The sequence below is a fragment of the Delphinus delphis genome, chromosome 6 (assembly GCF_949987515.2).
Source record: "Delphinus delphis chromosome 6, mDelDel1.2, whole genome shotgun sequence".
Classification (NCBI taxonomy): Eukaryota; Metazoa; Chordata; class Mammalia; order Artiodactyla; family Delphinidae; genus Delphinus; species Delphinus delphis.
Window position 1 is genome coordinate 1,466,216 of NC_082688.1, and position 13,466 is coordinate 1,479,681.

Below are 13,466 nucleotides of genomic sequence, written 5' to 3' on the forward strand. Positions count from 1 at the left end.
ACACCTGCACGCCAGTGCCCGTGCCCGTCTGGGCCAGGCCCAGGGCATCACCTTGTGGCACACCTTCGACAAGCCTGGAGTCACCAGCCAGGCACGCGGCCCTGCCCAGGGCCACCCTGTCATCCCTGATGGGCGTGGGGCGCAGAGCTCAGACCGCTGGCATCACTCACGAACCTGCCCGCGGCAGGTGCCTCTTCAGGCAGGTGCCCACCCACCCACCTAGCTGGCTGGCTCTGCAGCCCCACGCCAGCCACAATCTACTGGACCACAGGCACCTGGTGGGCTGGTGGGGGCACGGCCCCACCCGTGACACATCCTGGTCTCTTCAGCATACCATGTCCCCCTGCCCACCCAGTACTCGGGCCATGGCAGTGGGGAGGTGGTGCCAGGCTTGGGAGGGACGCTCCTGGAGCGCCCACCACACGCCTGCCGTGCCACAGGGCCCAACTGCCAGGAGAGCAGAGCTGTAGAAGCTGCCAGTCTCCCAAACCCTGGACACCATTTGCGAGGGGGCGATCCGGCGGGCGGCAGTCCATCCCAGCGGCCCACGCTGCCCACCCGCTAGTGCCCTGGTTCTCGAGGGCGTGGGCCGTGGGAGGCCCAGCGCCCCCAGCCTCCGACCCCCTCCCCCCGCCCCTCCTCCCCACCCCGCGCCCCCAACCGCCGCCGGCCCCGCTGGGAGGGGCGTCCCCGCCACGTTGCGCGCTCGCCGCCGCCTTTGTTCCAGGCCGGCCAATCCCGCCTCCAGCGGCCCCAGCTGCCCGGTCCCCGCGCGGCCCCGCGCGGCCCCACCGCCTGCCCTGCCCTACCCACCTGGAGTAGAGGCGCCGGGCAGGGCCGAGCAGCTCGTCAGCGGCGGGCGGGGCCGGACCCGCCATGGGGCCGAGGGCGCCGAGAGCCGGGGGCCGCGCACCCCACGCTCGCGCCGCTCGCGCCGCCCCGCGCCGCCCCGCGCCGGTCCGCGGTCCGCTCTCCGCTGTCCACCGCCCGCCAGCCGTCCGTCCGTCCGCGCGGGCGGGAGGCGCCGAGGAAGTGATGTGCGCGGCGCCGCCCCTCCCGCCGTGGCCGTGATGTCACCGCCGCCCGAGGGGGAGGGGGCGCGGGCCGAGCCGCCGGTCCCTCCCCCCGTCCGCGCGGTGGGGGGAGGGGAGAAAGCCGGGGTCGGGGGGGGGGGGGGGGCGGCCCGCGGCGGGGGAAGGGGCGGAGCCTTTGAGCGTTCGGCTGGCAGAGGGCTCAGGAGGGTGCGACCCCAGCCCCCCAGGGTGAGTGCAGGAGAGGGGCCTGGCGCGGCATCGCTTCTGGGGGCTGCTGGGGCTTGCGAGGCCGTTTGCGTGGAGGCGCAGCGCTGCTGGCCTCGTCACCCCCGTTTCTTCCCCCCGTTGGAGGCCTGGCCTCCCGCCTTTGTTCGGCAAGTGACCTCTCGCCCCTTGGTGGTTCTCTGCCTCTCCTCCAGTCCAGCCCCAGCGTGCCTCAGCCCCTCTCCAAACTGGCAGTGGGGTGCAGGCCCCGGGGATGCCCCTCTAGCTGCTATAGCGAGTCTGTCCCCCATGTGAATTCGTCCGTGTGGGAGGATGGAAAAGCATTTACCTAGGCATGTGTGTGGCCTGGCCCCAGAAGCCACGGATCCTGAGAGCACGCCCCCCTCCCCCTCCCCGTTTCTCCCTTCTGAGACCTTGAGTTGCAGGGTCCCCCCTACCAACCTTGGCCTTCTCAGCTGTCTGTGAAATGGAGATGGCTGAAAACTTGGAAGGATGCAGGTAGAGCAGCCGGGCCGGGCCCACCCACCCGAGTCGAGTATCCCAGTGCCAGGCCACCTCCTCCCCTACGAATTCCCGGGAGCCCTGGTGGCCCTGACCGGTGATGTGGCCTCAGCTCCACCCCTGACTGCCCTAGGGTCTCACTGGTTCTGTCCTGCTCCCCTTCTCAGCCTCAGCCCCCCTCCCCCCCCACCATGCAGCCAGAAGACTCCAAATCCTGGAGAAGTTGCTGTGACCGAATGGGACAGGGACAAGTCTGGGGGCAGGAAATGGGCTACTTTCCCCGGGAGCACGCTGGCGCCTATCCGGAGAGCTGCCCCAAGGTCAGGAAAATGCCATGGCCACGCCAGCCAGACCCTCGGCGGAGCGCAGACCCCAGGACGCCGGCTTCAGGCAAAGGCAAAGGCCGTGAAAATAAACACGAGGTAGAAAAGGACAGTTGGCCCCGAGCTGGTTTGTTTTTCCTGCGGAAGAGGCAGCGGGGATGGAACCATCTGTGCCCAGAGCACAGCGGCGGCGGCTTGGCCCACTCACCCTCCCCCGATGACCACAGGGGCTGGGCAAGGCCTTGCTCTTGGCTGCGGCCGCGGCCGCCGGCTGGCCCCTGCAGGGTGGGTGGTGCAGTGGGTAGGAGCACCACCCTCATTTAAGGCAGCCCCAGGCCTGCGTCCTTGGGGAACCCCTGAGCTGGCAACAGTGTCAGGGCAGGGGCTGCTGTGGGCCCCGCCTGTTCCAGGCCTAAGCTCAGTGTTGCCAGGAGGCCGCTGTTGTGAGCCCCCTGCGGGTCCCCTGGGTCTGCGGCCGGGTGCCTCATGCCAGGAAGGCCACCCTCATAGTGATGTGACGTGAATGGTGGAGTGAGGGAGCGATTCCTGGCCCCAGAGTGGTCCTGCAGGGAAGGCATCTTCTTTCTTCCTTCCTGCGAGCAGGGATACCGGGTAGCTCAGGTCTCAACTTTCTATCAGAGCTTCCCGGGGGAGCTAGAATCCTCTTGGGGGTGCTGGGCAGTGAGCTGGCCAAGGGCTCCGGCTCTGAGTTAGGCCATCCCCACCCCCACCCCGCTGCGTGCCTGGTACAAGTGGCTCTCCCTGTCCGAGCCTGGGTTCTGCCGTCTGTAAATAGGGTTCAGCAGCTCCGTCCTGCAGGGGTTGGGAAGGATTGTGGGGTCTGGACAGTGATGGTCACTGTGCCTGGCACACAGTAAGAGCTCAGGGAACGCCGGCTGCTGGGACCATGCTGCCCGTGCCAGGGCACCTGGCCCCACTGGACCCCTGCAGGCAGTCCTCGCCACACGGCACAGAGGTGTGTCTTCTTCCGTCCAGAGACCCGATTGTCTGCCATCGAGAGGACCCACAAAGGAGAGTGGAACGTGGGCAGGCACCAGGCCCAACAGGCATTGCCCACGTGGCCACCCAGTCTTGAGACCAGGCGTGGCTCGGCTCCACAGAGGGCAGGGGGCTGCCAGGTGACAGGTCTTGGGGGGCAGGAGCTCCTGGGGGCACCGACCCTCCATCACCACCTGCCCCTGCGGGCGCTGCACCCATCTCGCCCCGCCATCCACTCTGCTCACCCTCCCGGTTGCTCATCCCACCCCCCCGCAGCCTACAGGTGCAGAGACCTGCTGCCCTCAAACACCTGGGCTCTGTGCATTCTGTCGTGTAAATTCGCCTGTGACACTCGGCGCACCAGCCCAGGCAGAGTGCTTCCTCAGGAGGCTGTGAGCACAGCCTAACAGTCCTCATTGCCGAAGGAGCATCGGAGGGAAGAAAAGCAATTTCGCACCTGGATCCTCCTTCTAGGCGCAGTCGACAGGGCGCAGGGAGGGGCTGCGACGGGCGGGTGCAGGCAGTGATGCTGGACCTGGTCCCAAGAGGCGCCACCTCTCGTGAGCCGGCCCACCGCACTCAGAGTGCCAAGGGTTCAGTGTCAGCACACCCAGGGCCCTGCTCCTGGCGGCCGTCAACAGTGCCGCCTGCAGCTGGGGGCACCTGCCGCATGCCCGCCGCCATCACTCACCCTCCCTGGCGTCCTGCCCACGCCCTTCCCATTGACGAGCAGCCAGGGCCGTGATGCCCCTGGTGGCAGGGCTGGGCCTCGGGGGAGCTGAGGTCAAGCCCTGATTTCCTAACTTGCGCCTTCCTGGTTCTGTCCCCTGGAGAGGCCAGTGAGAGATGACAGTGGACAGTTGCAGGGTTGTGGCTGAGCCCTTGGGAGTGGAGAGGCCTGGGCGCCTGCAGAGAGGTGGTCACTCAAGGCTGACACGGACCCCAGATGAGGACCAGACTGGGGGAAGGTGACCGGGCTACCCGGAGCCATCCCGGGGACAAAGAACCAGCACCCGGGCTTCGACAGGATGTTCGACCTCTGAGACCCACCCAGGCATCTGCCGGGGCCGGCGGGAGATGGGGATGTCCTGGTGGCCGTGACAGCTCCCAGACAACGGCCTCCCAGACCCCGCCTCCTCCTACCCACACCTCCCGGGGCCCCCTCCCCTGCTCCTGCAGGGCCCAGTGGGGCTGGGATCACCACCAGGTACCACTGGCCGAGGCGCCTGACCTGGACCTGAGGAAAGAGGTAGACAGAGAGAGGAGAGACCCAAACACACAGGTGCGTGCACACACACATGTGCTTAAGTAAAAAGAACACTCATTTCCACCACCATTTCTAAAAATCCCATTTCCCCCGGGCTTCCCTGGTGGCGCAGTGGTTGAGGGCCCGCCTGCCGATGCAGGGGACACGGGTTCGTGCCCCGGTCCGGGAAGATCCCACATGCCGCGGAGCGGCTGGGCCCGTGAGCCATGGCCGCTGAGCCTGCGCGTCCGGAGCCTGTGCTCTGCAACGGGAGAGGCCACAACAGTGAGAGGCCTGCGTACCGGAAAAAAAAAAAAAAAAATCTCATTACCCTGAGAAAGAGCTCCTTCTTCTGCACAGTTTTAGGGCATGTGCCCCCCATTGCCCCAAGGCCCCTAAGACATCACCCACAGCCCCTTGGGGCCTCAAAGTCCCTGGAGAGTGGGGACTGCAGGGTGGACAGCGGGTGTTGCAGGAAGCCCGGAAGGAAACGGTCTGTCCACCCACGGGGTCCTGAGCACCTCGCTGGGAGATGAAACACATCCAGGAAATGGCTGGAGGTGTGCGTGAGGCTGTACGCCACCGTGTCATCGAATGACACCTGGCCATGCGGCGTTCCTGGGCCTCTGGCTGGCAGCTGCCTGTCACCCAGTTTATGCCCCCAGGGCCTGTGGGGAGGAAGCAGGTGCCCATGAAGCAGACCCGCGCTCACTTGTCCATGGCGGGGCTCGTCCTTGGCCTGTGTGATGGAAACCCCTGCCCCTGCCTGTCTGTGCCCCCAGGCCTGTGAGTGCTGGAGAGAGGGACAGAGACAGAGAGAGGGAGAGACAGACACAGAGAGAGGGAGAGACAGACAGAGACAGAGAGAGAAGGAGAGAGACAGAAAGAGGAGAGTGTATCTGGGCTCCAGGCTCCTGGGTGGCTCCAAGCCCCCCAGGCCTTGGGTGTGGGATGGGAGAGGGAACCTTTTTTTTTTTTTTTTTGTGGTACGCGGGCCTCTCACTGTTGTGGCCTCTCCCGTTGCGGAGCACAGGCTCCGGACGCGCAAGCTCAGCGGCCATGGCTCACGGGCCCAGCCGCTCCGCGGCATGTGGGATCCTCCCGGACCAGGGCACGAACCCGCGTCCCCTGCATCGGCAGGCGGACTCCCAACCACTGCACCACCAGGGAAGCCCGGGAGGGAACCTTTTAACAACAGCCTAAACCAAACAAGTAGGAAGGCCAATCTGCTGATCCAAGTAAATACTAGGAGGCCCCCCAGGCAAAGAGAAAATGCGGTGGGTTTCTGCCTTTTGGGGGTTCTCTGCCCACTGGCAGCTCCCCATTCCAGGAGTGTGATGCTGGATCGTGGACCCAGACCCTCTGGGGAGAGAAGCCAGGCCATGCTGTGGTTAAGAGCCAGATGCCTGGGTTCACATCTCAACCCAGGCAAGTTCTGTCTCTCTGACACTTACCTCCCGGGCTCGCTGGGAGGCTGGACCCGTGGGGACTGTGACAGGAGGCACAGTAAGTTGCTGGTTAAACTACCTGATGGGGCGTGGGCCTCTGTCGTAGTCTCCTAGGGCTGCTGTAACAAATGACCACACCTGGCTGGCTTCAAATGACAGAAATTTGTTCTCTCTCAGCTCTGGAAGCCAGAAGAATCTAGGTGCTGGTGGGGTCCCGCTCTGTCTGGAGGGTCCAGCAGGAGTCCTTCCTGCCTCTTCCAACTTCTGGGGCTCCAGGTGTCCCGTGGCTTGTGGCCAAATCACTCCCATCTCTGCCTCTGTCTTCGTGAGCTCTCCCCTCTTCTCCCTGTGTCTCTCCTCTCGGTCTGTGTTTTCTCTCCTCCTGAAAGGACTTGCTTCGGATTTAGGACCCACCCTAACTGGGGATGATCTCATCTCAAGAGCCTTAATTTCATTTCATTTGCAATCACCCTTTTTCCCAAATGAGGTCGCACTGACCACTGTAGGTGGATGTCTCTTTGGGGACCGCCATTCACCCCGCTACACCCAGTTCTCAGTGTGCACTGACAAGGGCTGCTACGTAACTTGGCTCACGTAGCACAGGTGGTTTTGTAGCCTTCTGCTCCCAATTAACATTAAAAAAATTTTTTTTTGGCCACAGCTGCACAGCATGCAGGACCTTAGTTCCCCTGACCGGGGATCAAGCCGTGCCCCCTGCAGTGGAAGCGCAGAGTCTTCACCACTGGACCGCCAGGGAAGTCCCTGCCCATTAACATTGCATTGTGAGCATTACCTGGACGTCACAGACACAACTGGGGGTGGAGGCTGCGTGACAGTCACCTTATAGACGTGTCCCTGCTGTGTACCAGGTCCTTCCTGGTGGGCAGGAGGCTGGACAGAGCACCGGTGTGCTCCAGGTGGGCAAGGCGCAGCTGGGATCGCTGAGCTCCTGGCGTGGGGCTGACACACAGATGCTCGCTGACTGATGGCAAGTCCTCTCTGCGTTTAGACGCCCCCGTTCATCTAGAGCGTAGGGCAAGTGTGGGGCTTGGGACACGGCAGGGCTACTCACGAGCTGGGGCCCCAGCCCTTCTCTGGGCCTCCCTGTTCCCTCTCAAATGGGAGCCCGGTGAATGAGGTCCTGCCTGCGAAGCCCTTGGCGTAGCCCTGGAGCACAGCAGACATGAGACTCATGTGTGGGACCGATGGGCCGGGAGTTTGCCTGCCCCTCTGGGACAGGTGCTCCATTTGACAACAAGGCCAGAGGGAGCACAGGTGCCTCTGGGGCCACCAGGCTGAGGGACAGGAGCAGGCCTGCTGGCTGGGAACCTGGAAAAACAGCTGGAACTTGAGGAAGGTCCCTGAGCCCTGGGCCCTGCAGCAGGGGCCTCCTCCCTCCAGCACCCCTCCCCTCGTTCTCATTGCCCCTAGCCTCGGCCCCTGAGCACTGGGTGCTCAGCACCTGTGTGCCACCTGCCACACCGGGGGTGTGGTCACAGAGCCTGGAGGACACCTGGTCCCCGGGACACCCACTCACCCCTGCGGGAGCCCCCCACACCTGCCTGAAGACCCTGCCCCCCGCCAGGTGTGGAGGAGACGAGGCCCCAGCCCCCAACCCTGCCCTGCCCTCAGACACCGTCACCCCCAGGCAGCCCGCCCCCAAGTCTGGGCTGGAGCTGCAGGAGTGCAGAGCCGTGTCAAGGGGACGGAGGGCACTCAGGGGGCGTGCGGCCACTTCCCGGGGGGGAGGGGAGGGCAGGGAAGGCAGAAGGCAGGGTGCCGAGCTCAGGGGTGCCCTGGACCGGGAAGCAGTCTTGGGAAGGCCTGGGGGTACGGACTCTGGGCACAGTGGGGAGGCGGCCAGCTGTTCAGCGCGCCCTGGGCCCTGGAAGCCCTACCACAGGGGTCCTCCAGAGGTGATACGCACCCCTTGCCCTTCCCCGCCGGCCCACGTCCGGACTTGCCTCCCGGGAGGCGTGAGGCACAAAGCAGGCGTGCAGAGCAGCTGCCTGCCTCAGTGGGGTCCCTGAGCAATGTCCATCTGTCCGTCTAGCAGCGATGAAGTGAAAGGAGAGCAGGAGAGTGGGACCCCACTCCTGCCAGCCTGGCCCACACACCCACGGGGGTCTCTTCCCTGAGCCTCTCTGCCCCGTGGTTCCCAGCCTAGGCAGCTGACGGTTGCCATGGAAACCCGGCGTCCTCCTCAGCGCCCTCTCCTGGCCCTCCGGCTCTGCCAGCAGCCTCCTCTCCCGGGCCTGTGTGGCCTCAGCCCAGGCTTACAAAGGGCGGGGTGGTAGGGGCCATTCTCATGGGTTGATCCTTCACAGTTGCCCTGGGACAAGGACAGTGGGTCCTTTCCCTAATTTCCGAGTCATCTGGTCAGTCCCTTGGGGAGAGGGAAGGACCCTGGGGACGCTGAACCCTGAGGCCGTGCATGGTTTTCAGGTTGCCCTGGGTGTGGGGCCTGTGTCTGTGGTCCTAATTAATCCAGGGCCGATGGCTGAGGTGTACAGGGACGGCAGCCTTAATGGAGCAAAGCGCGTGAGGCCCTAGGGAGCCCCCAGTCGGGAGAGCACCTGACCACCTGCCCCTCCCTGTAGCTGGCACTGCCTTCCCTCCTTCAGACCGTGAATCTCCCAGGGTGGGAGCATGGGCGTTTCCCAACAGAGCTGTGTCTGGCCCCGGGCAGCTGAGAGGGAAAGCAGCAGGAAGGAAGGGGGGGCGGCGCCGGGGCCTCCCTCCCCAGATACAGGGCCCCAGGCCCCAGGGTCCCTGCAAGGCTGGTCAAAGCTCAGAATTAGGGCAAGGAGCCACTGTGAACCATCAAAAAGCCCCTTTGTGACCCAGTGGCCCGATTGGGCCCAGCTTGTGGTGGGCAGTCCCTGCCATGTCATGTCTGGAGCCTGGCCGGGTGTCTGTCTCAGGGCCCAGTAGGCATGTGTCTTAGTCAGCTCAAGGCGGGTAATAAAACACCACCGACTGGACAGCTTAAACGACAGACATTTATTTCTCACAGGCCTGGAGGCTGGACATCCAAGATCAAGGCACCAGCAGATTTGGTTCCTGGTGAGGAATTTGGGGCTTGCAGACGGCCACCTTCTCGCTGTGTCCTCACGTAGCCTTTCCTCTGTGCGTGCACATGGGGGCCAGGAGACAGAGCGTAAGCTCTCTTGTGTTTCCTCTTATCAGGACACCAATCCTATCGGATCAGCCCCCCTTCCCCATGACCTTTAACGGTAATCACTTCCTTATTCCAAATACAGCCACACGGGGCCTTAGGGCTCAACATATGGATCTGGGAAGGACACAAACATTCAGGCCACAACAGGGTGAAACTTTCCCTCCGATGGTGTGGCCTCCACGCAGAGCCCGGGGCCTGGGCCATGACTCTCCCTCCCTCTGGGCTTGCCCCCAACCCCACAAGCCTTGCCCATCACAGATGCGGGCAATGCCAGCCTGCCTGCTGGGGGCCCTCTCCCGCTCCGGGTCGCCCTCCACGCTGGCGGCCTTCTGCGTCACCGGGGAAATGGCCGGAGCACATCCCTAGGCGTGGGCTGTGCAGCCTCCAGAACCCGAGAGGCTTGTGAGGCGCGGCGCTTCCCTGTTACCGGCGGGAGGTGCAAGATGCAACCACCTGGCCTTTGCTTGGAGGGCACGCCCGGGGACGCCCCCCTCCCCTGGACCTCTAAGATGTTCACGGTGCGGCAGGCCTTGCAGTCCTTCCGAGTCCTGGCTGTTCTATCTGCTGCCGCTGGAGGCCGCCCTCTGGAGAGCGTGTGTCACCCCGCGTCTTGTCCGGCCGGCACAGCAGCATCGCGCCCCTGATGAGCTGGGTCCCTGTGATGCCTGTGGCTCAGGGCAGGGAGTCAGACACAGCCCCAGACAGACCTGCAGCAGATGCCGTGTGCATCCCACGTAGAGAAGGCGGCCTGTCTCTGAAGGGGATGGAGGCTGCACCACACCGCAGGGCCTCGTATCCCTGGGGCCACGTCACCATGCCCTGGAGGCTGTGGTCGGGCTCCACGACCTACTCGCTTTCAGCAGGGACTGGGCTGGAGAATGAATTGGAGGTACGCTGGGGACCAGCCCCCCGCATCCTTCGGCTCCTCCAGGAGGGCACCCGTCTCCCCCGCCCCCTCCCCTGGAGGTGATGCTGTTTTTGCTTTACTCTCTGGGCCATGGAGGGGAGACGTTTCATATCCTTAACCTTCCCACCATGATCACAACAATGGCTCTTACCCCACAGACCACGGATCCGACGTGGGGTTTGTGAATGCCACATCCGCAGACTGCGGAGGGTACCAGCAAGGGGTCTGTGACCCAGCGGACCCACTCTAAGCTGGACCGTGGACAGAACTCTGCTAACTGCCTCTCTGACGGGGTTCTCTGGGCATCGGTGTCAACCCTGGCCCTGTGTCCTGATGTCTGTACCATGTCTGCCATTCCCTTTCCCAGTGCAGCTACCCCAGGTGCCTCTGGGGAAGGCCTCTTACATTTGTCAGAGTAAATTAAGGACAGATGACTAAGAGGCGGAGGGTGGCTGCCCCGATAGAAATGCCACGGTCCCTGGCGTGGGTTTTGGCCGCGCCAGTTTTCAGACCTGGAACCCGTGGACTGAAGAGGTGGCCCGGCGGCCAGGAGAGTTGTCTCGATGTTTGCATTGACGCACTTCCTTTTAACAAAGAAAAAAATTGAACGTGTTTTCAGTCGTGGTGCTTTTTGGATCTGAAGTTGCATCTCAGAATTCCAGCGGGAGGTGTTCTGCACAGGCTGGTGTGGCCGCTCAGGGCAGCGACCAGACAGCGGGACCCCCCAGGGGGGTGCCAAGCTCCTGCGGGCTGAGTCTCGACAGCGGATGCGCTGCTGCCGCCCCCTGGAAGTGTTGGGGTCTTTGTTGGTCGACTTGGGGTGGGGAGGATGTTCCAGAAACTAAGGGAGGAACTCGGCTCTTCTTAGGCTCCAGCCACCGTGTCCAGCCCTCAGGCCAGGGGGATTCTCCCCATCTCTCCGACATCGATGGACAAAGCCAAGCCGTGCACACACCTGAGCCCATCCATCTTCGGGTGCCAGATACCTCCTGGCTCGTGGCGGCCGAGGCAGGCCCAGGCAGGGGTGCAGAGCTCCAGCACCATGCCTACCGACGGCAGGGGTCGGCGCCCTACGGACCCTCTGGCCCAGGGTCCCAGCCACTATCAGTGTGGTGTTTCTTGGAGAGTCCAGCTCCAGTCCAAGGACAGTCCAGTCCTTTCTCCCAGGACAGCATCCAGCAATTCCCCAGGGCCTGAGGGCCTGCTGCCCCCCATACCACCTCCAGGGGGCAGACATACCCCTGAGTATTTAAGAGGCCAGCCTGCTCTGAGTCTCCTTCCCTAAATCCAAACTTCCTGAACACCAAGAGGAGTTTCTTCGCAAAAGACTTTTTCTAGAGTTTTTCGGGAGAGGGGCATAACTGTGGGGGTGGGGTGGTGGCAGGAACAGCAAAGGCCTGGGAACAGTCCCCTGGCACCCCCGCAGGGGGCTGGCTCCCCCTCCATGACGGGGACGGGGCGCCACCTGCCGGTGTGGCCCCATGGCCAGCTAAGTGGGCAGCTGGGAAGACTGGATGTTTACCGGGCAGCCCCCAGGGCCCCTGAGCACCCACCCTGCCCCCCTCCCCCGCAGGCCTGTGGTTGGAGCTGCATGGGGGGACAGGGGGCGGGGGGGACAGCACGCCCTTCCCCACACTCACCAGCACCCTAGGTTGGAAAGCCAGTGTAAGGGCCACGGGAAAGCGCCACCTTCCATCGCTTGGCCGAGGCCGCCACGCCGACCCCGAGGACGCGAGGGGCTTTCTGGTTTGTGAGTTCCGTGTGACTAGACTGCGCGGCGCTCTGTGCCTGCACACAGGTCACCCCCCAACACACACACACACACACACCGCCCGCCCGGTATCCACGCCTGGAGGGCTGCTCTGGAGGCGTGAGCTGTCCCAGTGACCCACGCCTCACGTCCTGGGTCAGAAGGGATGGCACTCGTCCACCTCCAGGCCCCCTGCTTCCAGCCCCCCAGAGCCCCGGTGCGGGGTGCGGGTTCTGGGGAGGAGGGCGAGAGCGGGGCTCTGGGCAGCTCCGCGTGCGGTAGGGAGGGTGCCCCATGTGTGTACCTCCGCCCGGGTGGGGCGACGGTGCAGGTGAGGCCCCTGGCGCCTGGCACGGGTCCTGCAGGCTCCCAGCAGCCTGGAGGAGGAGCCCGCACCGTCAGAGGGACGCCCGGGGTCTCTTTGGCAACGTCGGGGCGGGCCTCTCCCCGCCTGACCTCCCCGGACCTGGAGGCCTGGGCGCCCGGGTCCCTGCGCTCTGCTTGCGGCTGGCCTTTGAGCCATGGCTGCTGCCCCGCACCCTCCCACGGACGGGGAGGCCTGGAGCCTTCCAGCAGGTGAGTCCTCTGGGGCCTCCCCAGGCCTGCCTGGCCTCCCCAGGCACTTCCTGCTGTGGGCTTGGGAGCGCAGACCAGTCACCCCTCCTCCGCCCTGCCCCCCTTGGGAGGGGTCTTCCTGTCTGAGGGCTCCCTCTGAGGACTTGGGACCTCCTGGGGGCAAAGCCATGCTGGGTGTGTCATGTCCCCAGGCTCCTTTCCCAGGGCTGCCAGGTGCTCCTAATTTGGGGGGCCAGGGCCAAGGGCAGGTCTCTGCTCTGCGTTGTGTGACAGTGGGCAAGGTGACAGGGCCAGGTTACCTGGGGGACATACTGCGCGCGCGCGAGTGTGTTATGTTGTTTGTGTGTTTCTGTGTGTGTGGTGTATCTATGTCTGTGTAATTTGTGTGTGTAGTGTGTGTGTGTGTGTGTGTGTGCGCGCGCGCAAGACAGGTATCAAAGGGGAAGCGTGTGCCTCTGAGCAGCAGGGCGCAAGTGCCCAGGTGCCCTTGCCATCTTCACATCACTTCCTCGATGTGCCTGGAGCCTGGGTCAGCCTTGGGACGGCTTCCTCTGGCCTCTCAGCCCCTGTGCCCCTTGGGCCCCGGCTGACTTGTGTCTTCTGGGCGAGGTCTGCTCCGCTGGAGACCTCCCTGGGTGCTGTCTCTCCAGGCCCTGAAGACTCCCGACCCCCCGCTTCTGACCCTGCCGGGCCCAGGATACTAGACTGGGGCTGAACCCGAGGAGGGGAGCTGGACTCCTCCCACAGGACCGTGGGCGGGACAGCTGAGATGGGATCCCCACGCCACGCCCCACCCCGACCGTGCTGGGGGCTCCCGAAGCCAAAGGCATCTATCTGCACACAGGCCACCCCCACCCCCCAGCGGTCCCCACCCCGTGGGGGAAAGAGGGACGGGGCCCCACTCACGGGGGGTGAGGGGACTTTCCCAGAGTGGCATCAGGCCGGCACAAGCGGGGGGGGGGGGGGGGTGGTCAGGACAGGTAGCTGCGCGTGCCACACCCGCCGGAGGGGCCTCGGCCTCAGGGGCCTGCAGCTCTGGGCTCAGCTGCAGCGCTGCCAGGTGGGCGAGTCTGCATGGGGGCTGCGCACTGCCGCTCGCGGCCACCCAGCTGCAGCCCAGAGCCAAGCCCAGTGGCCGCCGCAGCCGGGCAGGGCGGCAGGAGCTGGGGCCCTGGGCAGGGAGGCCGTCGGGTTTGTTTTCAAGTTCACCACGCACTTGTGTTCATGATTTTGCTTTCATCGCCAGTAGAGGGTTTAAACTGACGGCGCGTCATGT

The 13,466-nt window shown here is 64.5% G+C and overlaps 1 protein-coding gene across 1 annotated transcript in view; it reads right to left on the minus strand.

Moving 5' to 3' along the window:
* GPSM1 (G protein signaling modulator 1) overlaps nt 1–1,021 on the minus strand; it is a 30,631-nt gene extending 29,610 nt beyond the window's left edge. The window contains exon 1 of the mRNA XM_060013782.1: nt 814–1,021. Coding sequence (XP_059869765.1) covers nt 814–878 — 65 coding nt within the window. The 5' untranslated portion in view covers nt 879–1,021. The remainder of the gene's footprint in view (nt 1–813) is intronic.
* Nucleotides 1,022–13,466: the final 12,445 nt, after the last annotated feature.